General features: G+C 39.6%; 1 protein-coding gene across 2 annotated transcripts in view; it reads left to right on the forward strand.

Annotated features, from left to right (window-relative positions):
• Positions 1 to 3,938: 3,938 nt before the first annotated feature.
• LOC127005095 (uncharacterized) overlaps positions 3,939 to 13,600 on the forward strand; it is a 29,686-nt gene continuing 20,024 nt past the window's right edge. The window contains exons 1-3 of one of the 2 annotated variants that reach the window (XM_050873654.1): positions 3,939 to 4,225; positions 8,037 to 8,217; positions 11,879 to 12,047. In XM_050873654.1, the coding sequence (XP_050729611.1) occupies positions 4,138 to 4,225; positions 8,037 to 8,217; positions 11,879 to 12,047 (438 nt within the window). In that variant the 5' untranslated portion in view covers positions 3,939 to 4,137. The other variant, XM_050873659.1, reaches the window with a different exon arrangement.

Here is a 13,600-nt window from a genome sequence, read left to right on the forward strand (position 1 = left end):
CAGATGAGACGGAGGTGCCACCATCAGGGTTAAGGAGAGGAGGGAAAGAGGATGAGGTGAAATTGGAGGAGATATTTTTGGCTAGATGCCAGAAGTCAGGCTTACCCTCTAATGATACCCAAAATAATAGTCAACAAAGCAAGGCTCCCCCTACCGTGCCTAACAGTATATAGCTAGGAAGTATTATAGCATGAGGCAGAATTTTTGGTAAAAATTCTCTCACTAGTCTCAGTCCAATTGCAGACAACAAATAAACAGGGCAAGGTCAGGCCTATAACTATTAACACACAGCCTACATATATACAGCAGTACCCGGTAAGTCAAAGAACAGATACAGAGTAGATAAACATGTACAGTAGGCTTACTACATGTACTACATAATAGTACCTACAACATAAAATACCCACCAAAGCAAGGGAAAATTCGGTACAATTAATGAACAACTGGCACCTAAATTAAAATTATTGTTGCACACTCACCTTTTTCTCCTCACCCGTACGTCAGCTGGCCACCACCGGGGGTGTCAACAGCAACAATCCACTACACATGCAATAACACTAGCTGGCAAGTGCACACTCACACCAACATACAATTTACAGGCACTCACTGCACAGAGTGCACCCTCGCGCTCACAGCATTCCAACCAGAGTTAAATTAGGTTAGGTTGGTTTTAGTTAGGTTAGTTTTAGTTAGGTTAGGTTTAGTTACATTAGCAGGAATGGGTATGAGCGTGAGGGTGCACTCTGCGTGATGAGTGCCCAATTTACGTAGGTATACCATCCAAACCCGCACTCACACACAAGGAATAACCACTCACACTTACTCACACACCTATATAGATGTGTATTGATCTAGAAAAAAATGTACACACTGAGACACATATGTTTCGCCCCAAACAGGTTTTCTCCTGACGATGTTAAGAAAAAAGACAACTGCACACCATTACACAAGTAATGCGAGAAACATACGTACCGTACTGTACTACACCACACAAAACACATTCACACACATCATACTGTTAGTATTAGATGCAAACGGCAGGTCAGAGCAACAAGGAAATCACCAAAGACGGGGGAGGGCAAGAACGATCTTACTGTACACATGTTCTTGTTGTGTATTTGCTGGGGCCCGTGAAGGCTGTGGTACGACAGCCTCTAGGTAGTGCCCCAAAGGTGCAAGTAGCAGGTGGATGACTGTTTGACTTGAGTTGCTCCGTTTTCTTGAGAAAGGTTCTGGCGAGTTTTAGGATCTTGAAGGCCAGGCCAGGGTCTTGGTTACCACTCAGGAGGTCAGATACTGTGGGTCTGTGGATGTGGAGTGAGGCCAGTGAGTGGAGGAGTTTCCCTGTTTCTGGTTATGGTGTTTTCCCTCCAAAAACCGCTTGATCTTGATTTTACAGGAGACTCAACAGCTTCCCCTTGAGTCAGGCCTTTGGAACAGCAACTCCTTTAAAGAAAAGTAGGTAAATTTATCGCAGTGGTCAGAATAGGATTTGGGGGTTGAAACTACTTTTTCCTGATAGATTTCGATGTGCTCTTTATGAATTTGATTTTTTCCATCACAATTTTTTTTGCCCCCTCACCCCCTCCTAACCAAACCAAAACTAACCTAAATTCCAGGAGGGAAGGAAAAAAACACTTATATTTTTTCAATTACAAAAAAACCCCTGCCCCCTAACGTAACCAAAACTAACCTAACCTGACCTAACCAAACATAACCGAACATAACATAACTTAACCCACCTAACCTAACCTAAAGTATAGGGGGTGGGGGGGGCAAAAAAAATTGCAATGGAAGAAATTGTCAGATTTCTAATCAGCACATCGAAAGCTATCAGAAAAAAAGTAGTTTCAACCCCAAAATCCTATTCTGACCACTGTGATGATAATACCGAAAAATACATAGGAACAATTAATACACAGCACACACAATATATTCTCTAAACCTGGCACACCACATTCTCTCCAAGTACTCCTTCACTGCCACAATCATCTTTTCAGTCGTATCCACACATAGTCCCAGCAGCAACACCATCCATTCTCTACATCCCCGTTCTATCAACTGCTCTCATCTCTCTATCATACTTCTCACATTCCAGTACCAGGTGCTCAACAGTTTCATCCTTTCGTCACATCCTAAGGTATCACCCTAAGGTACACAAGGTTCCTCTTTTCCAAGTTTCGAGTTGGTCTTGATACCACCACAGGAAACCAAAGCTCACGCCTCTCACACGCCACTCCACTCCACTCCACAGGCATCTTCAAGAGTAAGTAGGCTTACTCACAGCAAAAACTAGGGTCAGAATAGTCGCGAAATCGTCGTTAAATCAGGTGAATCTGGTCCGTCCTCTCTCCGCTCCATTTTGAATATTCTTGATCTTGATCTTGATGTTACAACAGTCTCATGATTCCTCTTGAGTCAGGCCTTTGAAACGGCAGCTCCCGTAGAGACAAAACAAACGAGCAATACATAAACTACACACTACTCTCTACACCTGGAACACCACAATCATCGTCTCTGTCATCTCCTCATTCTTTATTGTTTGCGCCTTTTCCTCGGCCGGACTAAATAGCTTTGCAACAAAATAATGTAGATTAATAATGAAGTTTTATTTTAACTTTTCAGACTTCGAAACTATAATGGCCTTTAAAATTAGAGAAAATTCACAAAATACGTTTTAGAACACTCCTGATTGATTGATTGATAGTTTATTGTTGCAGGTAAACAACAAGGGAGAAGGGAGGAACATGCCATCCCAACCCCCAGGCAGGACAGAGTGTGATTATACAACTATTAATACATGTGTAGGTAGCACCATGAAATTAAAAAGATACAATGGTAGGAAGGAAAGCACAACAAGGGAGGGGGCAGCACCTCCCCCTGGACAATAAGACAATAAAATGTGGGGACGGAGAACATTGCCCAAGCACTAGATGGGAATGAATACAGAGATAGAGTAAATTACAGATGATCCAAGGTGGCCCACATTGCCCACATGGGTCCCACATCAGACCCATGCTAATAAACATTTGCCTACTTATTGCCCACAAAGGGCCCAAATGGGCCAAATGGGCCCAACTCCGCCCACTCACAAACCCATTTGGGGCCCACATTTTTTGCTAGCTGGGCAGTGATCGAAGAGTCAAGAGTGAATTGTACTACTAAGGAAGAATATTAAACAACAGAAGCTGTGCAAGGTGTTTACATATCTCTCTCCCACGGAGTCTTGTGACGGCGACACGGAACCCAAGTATACGTCCGGCATAACAATATATATATATATATATATATATATATATATATATATATATATATATATATATATATATATATATATATATATATATACAGTACGTGATACGGAGGGTCTCAAGTAGCCTTATGACTCTGAGTTCCGCCCTTGTGGAAGACAGATGATCGGGAAGCCTCTTGGAAACCTCAGACCTCGATCAGTGTCAGTGTATTCAGAGGGGGAGATATATTCTCTAACAAATAATCCACATGCAGCCAGTTCCGCTGCCATTGACAGACCTTGCCATCACAAAAAGAAAAAAAATGGACTGCCTTAATTGGTATTCTTATATAGAAATCAGAGTGCCTATAGTAATTTTGTGGGGGTGAATGAAGCAAAATCTTGGTCATCTAGGGGATTTTAACATTTGGATTTGGTTATTTCAAGACTGCACACGTGGTGACAATTATAATGACTCCTAAATATGACAATTATAATATAATTAAGTTTGATTGAATAGGCTACCGTCATTTAATTGCTGGGGTGTGATAGGTGTGCTTTAAGGCGGAAACCAATAAATGCAAATGTTTTTTTTTTATTCAGCAAAGAAAACATTGAGAATAAAAAAGAACTGCTGCATGAAATCTCTGCTGTATGAAATCTGCAAAAAAAGAGAAGTTAAGATCGAGCAGATCGAAGCTTAATAGGCAGATCCTACATGTATACCGTTACAAAGGCTATATTTCACCCCATCAACTTAAAACTGATCTGAACATTGCCAAAAGAATAACCTCAGAGAAGTAAACATAAAACAATTTAGTTTGAAGGCGGAAACCGATAAATGGAAGTTATGCAGCGTCGAGTACGATAATCTGGTAACGCCGCCGCGGGAGAAAGATCCCATAATGGAGTCCCCCGTCATCCGAGCCTTTACTGCGCCACCTGTCACCGTTTTTAAAAGCTCCAGAGCGCTATGGACACGCCAGGAACTACGTGAGTCCTTACTGCTGTGATCCGCTTGAAAAAATATATATAGTAGACTCTAACATTTGAAGCATCCACTGTTGTTAACCTGCTGAGTCATTTTCACATTAGAAGCATCCCTCATTGACCCATTTTTGGATTTGAAACATCCACCATTGTTAGCTTGACAGATTCCCTGTGTATTACAGTCTTCACGGCAGTCCGTCCTGCCAGTGTTTTGGAAGGTGTTAGGTTGTGTTTGCTCTTTGTGTGACTCCCGTAGCAATGACCGGCAGCTGTGATGGTGGTGAGTGTTGAGCATGAAGTCAACCTAGAAGGAAACTAGAATCTTTGGTATAGAACATTAATAGTAACTGCCCTGCATGTTGCCCAACTGACCGTCGTGTTTCAGAATCTTACATTGTTCCACTCCAACGTGTGTAGCCTTTTCCTGTTGCGGTGCTCTTCTCAAAGATCATGGGCGATTGATTCGAATATTGGATGCACGAGTGCACACTGAATTCCTTTGTTAATTTGCAGAAATCTCTTATCATATAACCGTTTTTTGGGCCCGTGTCATAGGCCCTATATTTAAATGTTTAGGGTATGTTGAGGGGGCGGAGCCTTTTGTTTATTCACATATTTTAGTTTTTCTTGTTTATTTTTTTCATATGATTGATTTTGGGATTCATTTCAGGTTCACAAATCTTGTTTCAGAGCTTCCCTCTCCCTCTCCCCCCCCCCCCCGCCCCCACTCTTGGTGGGCTAGTGGGAAACTTTTTTTTTTATAACTGTAAGGGAAGACTGCCTTAAGGGGGGTGGGGGGATAATCTTGCTTGATATCCCTTTGAGTCATTAAAAGACTAGAAAAATTGGTAGAGGATATTTACATATACAAGCTACCTTCTTCGTGGTGCAGTGGTTAGCGTCCCTTACTACGAATCTGTAGGCCTGAGTTTGAATCCTGGCTTAGGGCAGTCGACGCCCATCCCATCCATCTGTTGATCATTCCCTTAGGGCTGGTCGATAAGTGAGTACCTGAGGAAACTTGGGTCTGGTAAGCTGTGGTGACTTGGATGTTGCACCAGCCGTGTGTCCCATGCTTATAGGCTCTCACCCACCACAGACTCAAGGACCAATGGTATGGAGAAGAGCACCATGGTCACGCAGCTCATAGCATATGCTCCCAACTTTACCCCTGCCTTTATGATTAGGAATTGTTTCAAGTCAAGTTTGTGATAGAATGTTTCCTACAGTTTTGAGAACCCTTTGAACTTGTCTCAGTTTGAGATAAATACAGAAAGTAAAGATCTGATAAATCTATTAAATATCCTGTAAGTACACTCAAATCTCGGTTTACGAGTGCCATAGTTTACGAGTGTTTTGATTTACGAGCAAAAAATCCCACAAAAATGCCTTGGTTTACGAGCGGTGACTTGGTATACGAGCATCCTGTTACAATTTTTTTTATTTGTCGCCATCCCCAGGGTGGGGACACAAGCTGTATGGAGGCCGTCAGGGTCAAGCGCGTACGTTCCTTCGAGGAGGGACCACAAACCCTTGCCGGGTGACGGCTCATGAAGGGGAGGGGAGGATGCCGATACACCGACTCTATCGGCTTACGTCAGCCTAGCTGACCAAGTTGGTCTTTCGACAATGAGTGGCGTGTCTTTTTGTACAAGTCGAAGACGTGAGCGTGGGTTCCCTTTGTTCGCTGCAAGACGAGAGTGCTCAACGCAGAACACAATGGGAATAGTCTTAGTTAGGGCTGCCACCTTGATATGCAAAAAATAAGGAACGCAACATCCCATTCTGCAATACAGAACGAATCCATATTTTAAGCAACGGATGGCAACCATAAAATTTCTCTGGTCTGCCATGACTGACAACCGCTGCCCGCTGCTGGTGAAGGCAGGAGGAAGGGGGGAAAGAAGTTACGACGCGTATTTTACACGTATTTCAGGACGACCCTTGACAAACATAATTTTATGGACTGTTTTTTGTAGTTCACCAAAAAATGCGCTCACTACAGTTTTAAAATACTGAATTCTATCTGCTTAACCATTCAGACAGGCAAATACGGAACTAATGGAGCTCTGTAATTTAAAGAAATGGTGGCAAGTTTGCAACCCTATGGCGTCATCTGGCGATCTCGCCTTGAACGACCCTCCCATATTCTGGAGACTGTTTTGCACCTCCTTCCCGTAATCCGCCAGAGCGCTCTATCTTGTCCATATGATTGGATGAACCAACGCTATTTCTGACGTCCTTTTCTCTACAAAATATTGACAAATGGCATCGTTTCACTTTCTTGATGTTTTCGTACCGAGTTCTTACTTATCCTACAGTGATGCTTTAAAATGGTCTGTGGTGCAACAGTAACACGACAGTAACCTCGTGAACTCTATATCCACCCCCACCTGGCAGGGTTACCCATAGGAGACTCAGGAAATGGCCATCGCCATAGGCCTATGGAGGTGCGGCCAGCAAGACCGTGGCTGTACCCAGCCCCGCCGCGGCTTGCACAGGTCTCCGGAGCCTTGCCAAGGATTGGGGGAAATTCTTTTAAAATCTGACGCGACAGAACAAGAAACGTAAGAATTTCGCATGACTTGGGGTTAATTCTTGCTCGATATAGGCTAGTGTAATTCTTGACCGCCAGATGACGGATCTAGTCTCAAGTCCGCGTTGTAAACTCGTAGAAATAGCATCAGTACGCTCATGTCATGTTTTCAGCACAAGTGTGAGTTCTTTTTTGCTTTAACAGTGTCCCCCAGTAAGATGGTTAAAAGGGATGGTGCTGCTAAGAAGAAAACAGAAACGGTGGATAGTATGCACGTAACAGGAACGGGGGCGAGCGAGCCTTGGCAGCTTGTATGCCCTCCTGGACGTGACTGACACCCGTTCACCCTCCATCTTGAGCGATACGTCGGGTTACGGCTCAACAACAGCCAACAAATATGCGTGTTATGCACCTGTACGGGTGCCCTGCGCATCATATGTCCAGATCCAGAGCCAGATCCAGTTAGCTTCACGTTGGTGGTCGAACGTAGTTCCGGTGCCTCTAGAATAGAGAAACTGCGGCTGCTAATCCCCGGGTTGCGTGAGTCTCCGTAACAACCGTAACACATTGATATGTGTTACATATTATTTATCATTGCTATTTGTTACTAAAACTACTTTAATTCAGTAAAAAAAAAAATCATGTCAAATACTATTTATGTAAATATTTTTGAGATAGGGGATGCATTAATGGGATTTACATAAATTTCACTGGGGAAATTCGTTTTGCTTTACGAGTGTTTTGGTGTGCGAGCAAAATTCCGGAACGAATTAAACTCGTAAACCGAGGTTTGACTATATCTCTGATTCAGCTCTGGCTGATCGCCACTTCCACTCATGCTTCCTGCCCATGGTTGAACATGTCTGCATCCATTACATATGCTGTCTCGCATATGACAAGCTTTATTTACATGAGTTAATTTCACTGAATACTAATTTGTTGAATATGTTGAATTTATATTAATTACACTGGTTTATTTTTTCTGTACATGTTTATAAACAGAAAATGTGGAAAGACCAGGCCAAGGTTTATCTACATTTACCTAACAAAGGACAACAAGAAAGGGATCAACAGCATGATGAAATAAATCACTAAAAGAATTCTTTGATTATGCTGAGTGATTGTCAAATTGTACAACTGATATTGTATTTTTGTGACCAAAGCTAATTCAGGGACATTAGAGTAGCCTATATGTAGTTTGAGTAGGAATTCTTCATTAGTTCCATGATCTTGCATTTTTGGTGGGTGTGTTGTCAAGTTTCTTTTTTTCCTCATCAGGTAGGCGAATGGAGGACACACTGCAATATTTACTTTCTGAAAACAAGCAAGAGGTAGAGGCTGCACACCCCTGCCTAGATGTTGTTTACAGCCACAAGATTGCCAAGGTTGTCTTTGCTATAGCTAATATTCTCGATCTCTCAAATGAAACCAAGTACCTTGCACTGGAGATTTTCAATAGGTGAGTCTTTTTATCTTATATGGTGCACTTACCTTTTATGGTGCACTATTAGCATAAAATTTAGAACTACATTAATGTTCTTGATCTTGTAGCAGACAGTGTGTGAAAGACTTTTACATCCCATATTTTCACTAGGTTTTTAGTCTATTTGGGGAAAGGAAAAAGGGGTAACAGGATGATGAACTTAAATTTCTTACTTATAATAAACTAAAGTACAGAGATGCAATGGGCATTAAACAAAGCAAAAGAGGGAAGGCTGTAAGATGCTTAGGAAAACAAGTTTCAACACAAATTAAACTTGGAATCTCAATGGCACAGAGAAAATGGTTACAGTGCATAGGGTTATACCCAAGTTGTTAGCACACACACAAACACTGGATGCTTCACCATTAGTTCATAAAAAGCACTGTCCACAAAGACATCATTATTATTGACACAGGGCAACAAAGATAATACCATTAAGTTGGGTGCAGACACAACAGAATGAGCCACAACAACTAGGCAAAATAGTTGAATAAATAAATCACAAAAGCAAAAGAGGATAATTTTTCACTTGAGAAATTGTAAGAGAGGTTTATAAGCTGTTGACAAAGATAACAGTGGCATTTCATTACATGGATGGGGATTATATTAAAAGTACAATAATACCTCAGTTTAAGAGTGCCTTAGTTTACGAGCGTTTTGATTTACGAGCAAAAGAAAATTACTAAAAATGCCTTGGTTTACGAGCGGTGACTTAGTGTACGAGCATTCTGTTTGTACAAGTCGAAGACGGTAGCGTGAGTTCCCTTTATTCGACACAAGACGAGGGCGCTCAGAGCGGAAAACAATGGTAATGGGGTCTCAAGCTGGTGTCACACTGGGCCTTTATCCTCCAACCACATTGACGGTAGGCTCAACTGGCATCTCCAACTTTTCTTGGTGAGCGTCACATACAACCAATGTCGGTTGCCCATATCCACAATGTAAACAAAGCAGTTGCTCTGTATCCATATGGTGCCAGCTACAGGAGTAAGGGCTGTTGTGGCTTGTGCTGCTGTTACTTAAATTGTGGACTTGTTGCTACAGTTAAATGTAAGGAAGAAGTGTTGTGGGCACCATCATGGCTTCAAAGACAGGAGGACAGGAATATATACCCTAACCAACAACTCGCTCCCGGTTGGGTGTACAGCCAACCATGGTTGCTCCTAGTTCCAACAGTTGTAGGAAAATGCCCAGTGTGACACTGCCTTAGTTCGCGTTGAACACTTGCAGAGGTACCACCGCGCATTCACGTCCGCATACGTTTGTGCTCTAGTGTATCTTTGTATTTTCACCACTACAATATTCATAATAATACTATGTATATTATTTATATTATTTACATTAATATACTATATTTTATATATTATTTATCATTGCTAGTTGTTTGGTGAAAAGCTTTTATTCTGTATAAAATAACATGTAAAATTATTTTTCTATTAAGATTTTTTGGTATATGGGATTCATTAATGGGATTCCCATTAATTTAAATGGGGTAATTTGTTTTGGTTTACATGTGTTTTGATTTGCGAGCAAAATTTCGTAACCAATTAAACTCGTAAACCGAGGTATGACTGTAGCTCTAATTCACCCTTAGTTGGAAAAGGCAGCAGTAATATCAATCAGTCAGTAGGGGGATATGTTGTCTTGTCCATCATACGATGCCAAACCTGGGGGCTCCTACGGGAAAGTTTCCATTACGGCTCCTTTCCCATCCTGAGTACCCCATGGCAGGATTTACTGACTTGATCAAGCCACTCACATTGTGGGCATCCACTTGGTATCCTCAGCATGGTATTGTCTCTAAGGTGTGATTTCAGCAAGGCAACATTTTGGCAGTGTGGCATGCTACATTGTCGCATAGGCCGAGCATGTTCTAACCAGTTCAGCACAAGGCATTAACTAATGTAGCATATGCAACAAAGGGCAACACGTTCTCCATAGAATGTGACACATGCAACAAAATTTTGGCAGTAGCCTAGTGTTGCCTGCCTTCCCACTAGTTGTGTGAAGAATTTGATGTTGAAAGCAATAAGATGAATTGGTCTCAAGAAAAAAACTTAAAATCTATAAAACATAGAAAACTTATGACTTGTGGCTTGAAAGAATACAAAAATAACTAGGTTAAACTAGATGCTTAATGGAAATTAACCAAAAGATTTGTTTGTGACATACCCTGGGACTGAATATGCTGTGAAGTGGGGTGGGGGGCATGTTCAGCTTCTTTCCCAAAAGATAAGAAAGAGTTGGGAGTGACATTACATGACAACCTTTCCCCAGAGAAGCACATAAACCAGATAACTGGAGAATGTTTTAGGTTGGTGACAACACCAAAATGGCACTTAACAACATGAATGAAGAGATGCTAAGAATGTTGATAACATCAGTGTTAAGATAAAGACTAGAATATGCAGCTATGGTGTGGTCATCTCATTTGAAAAAGCACAAATACAAGTTGGAAAAAGTATAGAGTAGCAACAAAAATTATACTAAGTTTAAGAGAATTACTATACAATCAAAGACTGCAAACTGGAATTGCTTACACTGCATGAAAGATGAGAGAGTGGGGGCGTAATCATGGTATTCAGACTCGTTAAAGGCCTGGAGCATGTGGATAGGGGGACGTGATGGTAAGAGATAGTGCAGTGGTTCCCAGCCTATTTTGTCCCGTTCCCTCTTTTCCAGTCATTTTTTCACCTGTAGACCCCTATAATGAAACAAGTTAAGACAGCAAAAATAATAAATTACTGCAAAAATGAATTCATTCATGTAAAATGCCTTGCATTGTTATGCTGCTTAAGCTGTAGGCCTGTTTATATGAAAGCAGATGTTCCATTCAGCAGACTATAGACCCCTTGAAATTCTTCCATGGACCCTTTGTTGGGAACCACTGGAATAGTGGAAGGACAAGGGGACACGAACATATACTGAGGAGAACAAGATAGAAAAAGGACATAACAATTAAAATAGCTTCCCAGTTGGAAATGTTAAAGCATGGAATAAACTGGATGAGGAGACAATTGGAGCTAAGAATATCCATGAATTTAATTTATGCAAAGTTTTAGACAGGGAAAAATATGGAGGTAGGACAATATAAGCTTAGCTCACATCCTATTTATTATAACTAGGTAAATATCAGTAAACACACACACACACACATGGACATAGTTTATTTGATATTTTATAGTAATTAATGTGTATTTTTTTTATGTCAAAGTATTGAAGTATGCAATCAAGTCTAGTCTAAAAAAAAATTTCCTTTGTCAAAAAGCCACTTGTTAAAAGGTTGGCACTAAGGATTTTTGTGAAGCCTGGTAGTTAGCACCTTTCTTTAAATAGTATGGAATAATTCTGTATGACAGAATTACAAGCATACACTACCTAGTTATACATCCTATTTGGAACAGGGATTCCTTAGTTTCATTAAAATTAAAACTATAAAAGTTACCATTTGTCTTAGCAGAAGACGAACTTACAGCCTTATTACTTGCATGGCTGTGTTTATATTTCCACCTTGCTCACTATGATGTAGTGGATTAGGGTCATAGTAATTTTGCCTAGTTTTATAAAATGGATGTCATGCAGAACTTTCCTTTAATTAATATTTTGCCCGTGAATTAGAATAACCTTTTATTTATAGATTCCTCTTAACCCAACTGGATGGCTTAATGACTTGCATGGTTTCAAGCACAACTGAGAGACATCTCAAGGGCAGACCACTTAAGATGTATGCAAGGAAGATTAAGGAACAGATACCAATCCGAGCTTTAGCCTGCTTGACAATAGCATCCAAACTTACAAGTCACAAGGTATGTTTTATTCTCTGTATATTGTTTTTCATAAGCTTTTTTCTCCAGCCATACACCCCATATTACCATGTCCATTGAAGCCAAGGGGTAGTGCCCAGTGCAAGAAGTGTGCCCTTAATATCCTTTACCCTTTACCTTGAGCTCCAGCCTTGGACTCAACACATTTTAAAGGGTTCTCTACATATTGCTCTTCTTTTTTTCACTTCCCACCCCTTTACCAATCCTTTACATATCACTTACTAATACTATTGCAATATTCTTTATAACTCATAACTAAAACTTATAACTTTACACCTTACAGTTTCAAATTTGTTATTAGTACTACATAATCTTTGCTGCCAGTGTTAGGATATTATTGTCACTCACTCCTGTAATGAGCCACCCGACACAGAAAGCTTGCCAAAACTCACTCAGCTGTGGGCTACCTCTAAAGTTGACTGGGTAGAGAGCTGGCATCTTGTCAGGCTGGTTGCAGGTTCAATCCCCAGCATCAGAAATATTTCCCTCTTTCCAAACTAGATTAATTTCTCCTGTATTTTGAGAAACTGAGATGATATGGTATTAGGAATAAACCAAAAGAAAAAGGAAAAAAGGACTGGTTTAATGCAAGATGTGCTAAGGCAAAAGAAAAAAAGAGACAAAGCGTGAAAGAGATTGAAAAGAAATAAAAAACAAAGGAATAAAGAAGATTTTAAGATAGCGAGAAATGAATACATGAAAATAAGGAGAGAAGAAGAGAAAGGATATGAAAATGATATTGTAGAAAAGTGTAAGGAAGAACCTAAACTGTTTTATAGATTCATGAATGGAAATATCAAACCAAGTGAAACAATAGAAAGATTGAGTGATGGGAATATGATAATCGAAGATCGTAAAGACATGACTGAGCCACTAAATAAAAGGTTCCAGCAAGTTTTTACAAAAGAATCACAATTCAACCAACCACAAGATAACAAGATAAATGTTCATATGGAAGAAGTCATAGTAACTAAGGAGATATATAAAATAATGGAAGAGCTGAAAGAGAGGAAAGCAGTTGGACCGGATGGATTATATATATATATATATATATATATATATATATATATATATATATATATATATATATATTATATATATATATATATATATATATATATATATATATATATATATATATATATATATATATATATATATATATATATATATATATATATATATATATATATATATATATATATATATATATATATATATATATATATATATATATATATATATATATATATATATATATATATATATATATATATATATATATATATATATATATATATATATATATATATATATATATATATATATATATATATATATATATATATATATATATATATATATATATATATATATATATATATATATATTATATATATATATATATATAGGCTTTTCTTGAGGGGCCTAGATGGTAGTTGGCCCCAGCCTGTCATGGCACAGGCAAGTGTTTATAGTGGTGCCATCTTCTCTTGGCTCATGCTGCCCCCCGGAACTCTTTCTTCATTCACTTG

This window comes from Eriocheir sinensis, chromosome 3 (genome assembly GCF_024679095.1).
Source record: "Eriocheir sinensis breed Jianghai 21 chromosome 3, ASM2467909v1, whole genome shotgun sequence".
In the NCBI taxonomy this organism is placed as follows: domain Eukaryota; kingdom Metazoa; phylum Arthropoda; class Malacostraca; order Decapoda; family Varunidae; genus Eriocheir; species Eriocheir sinensis.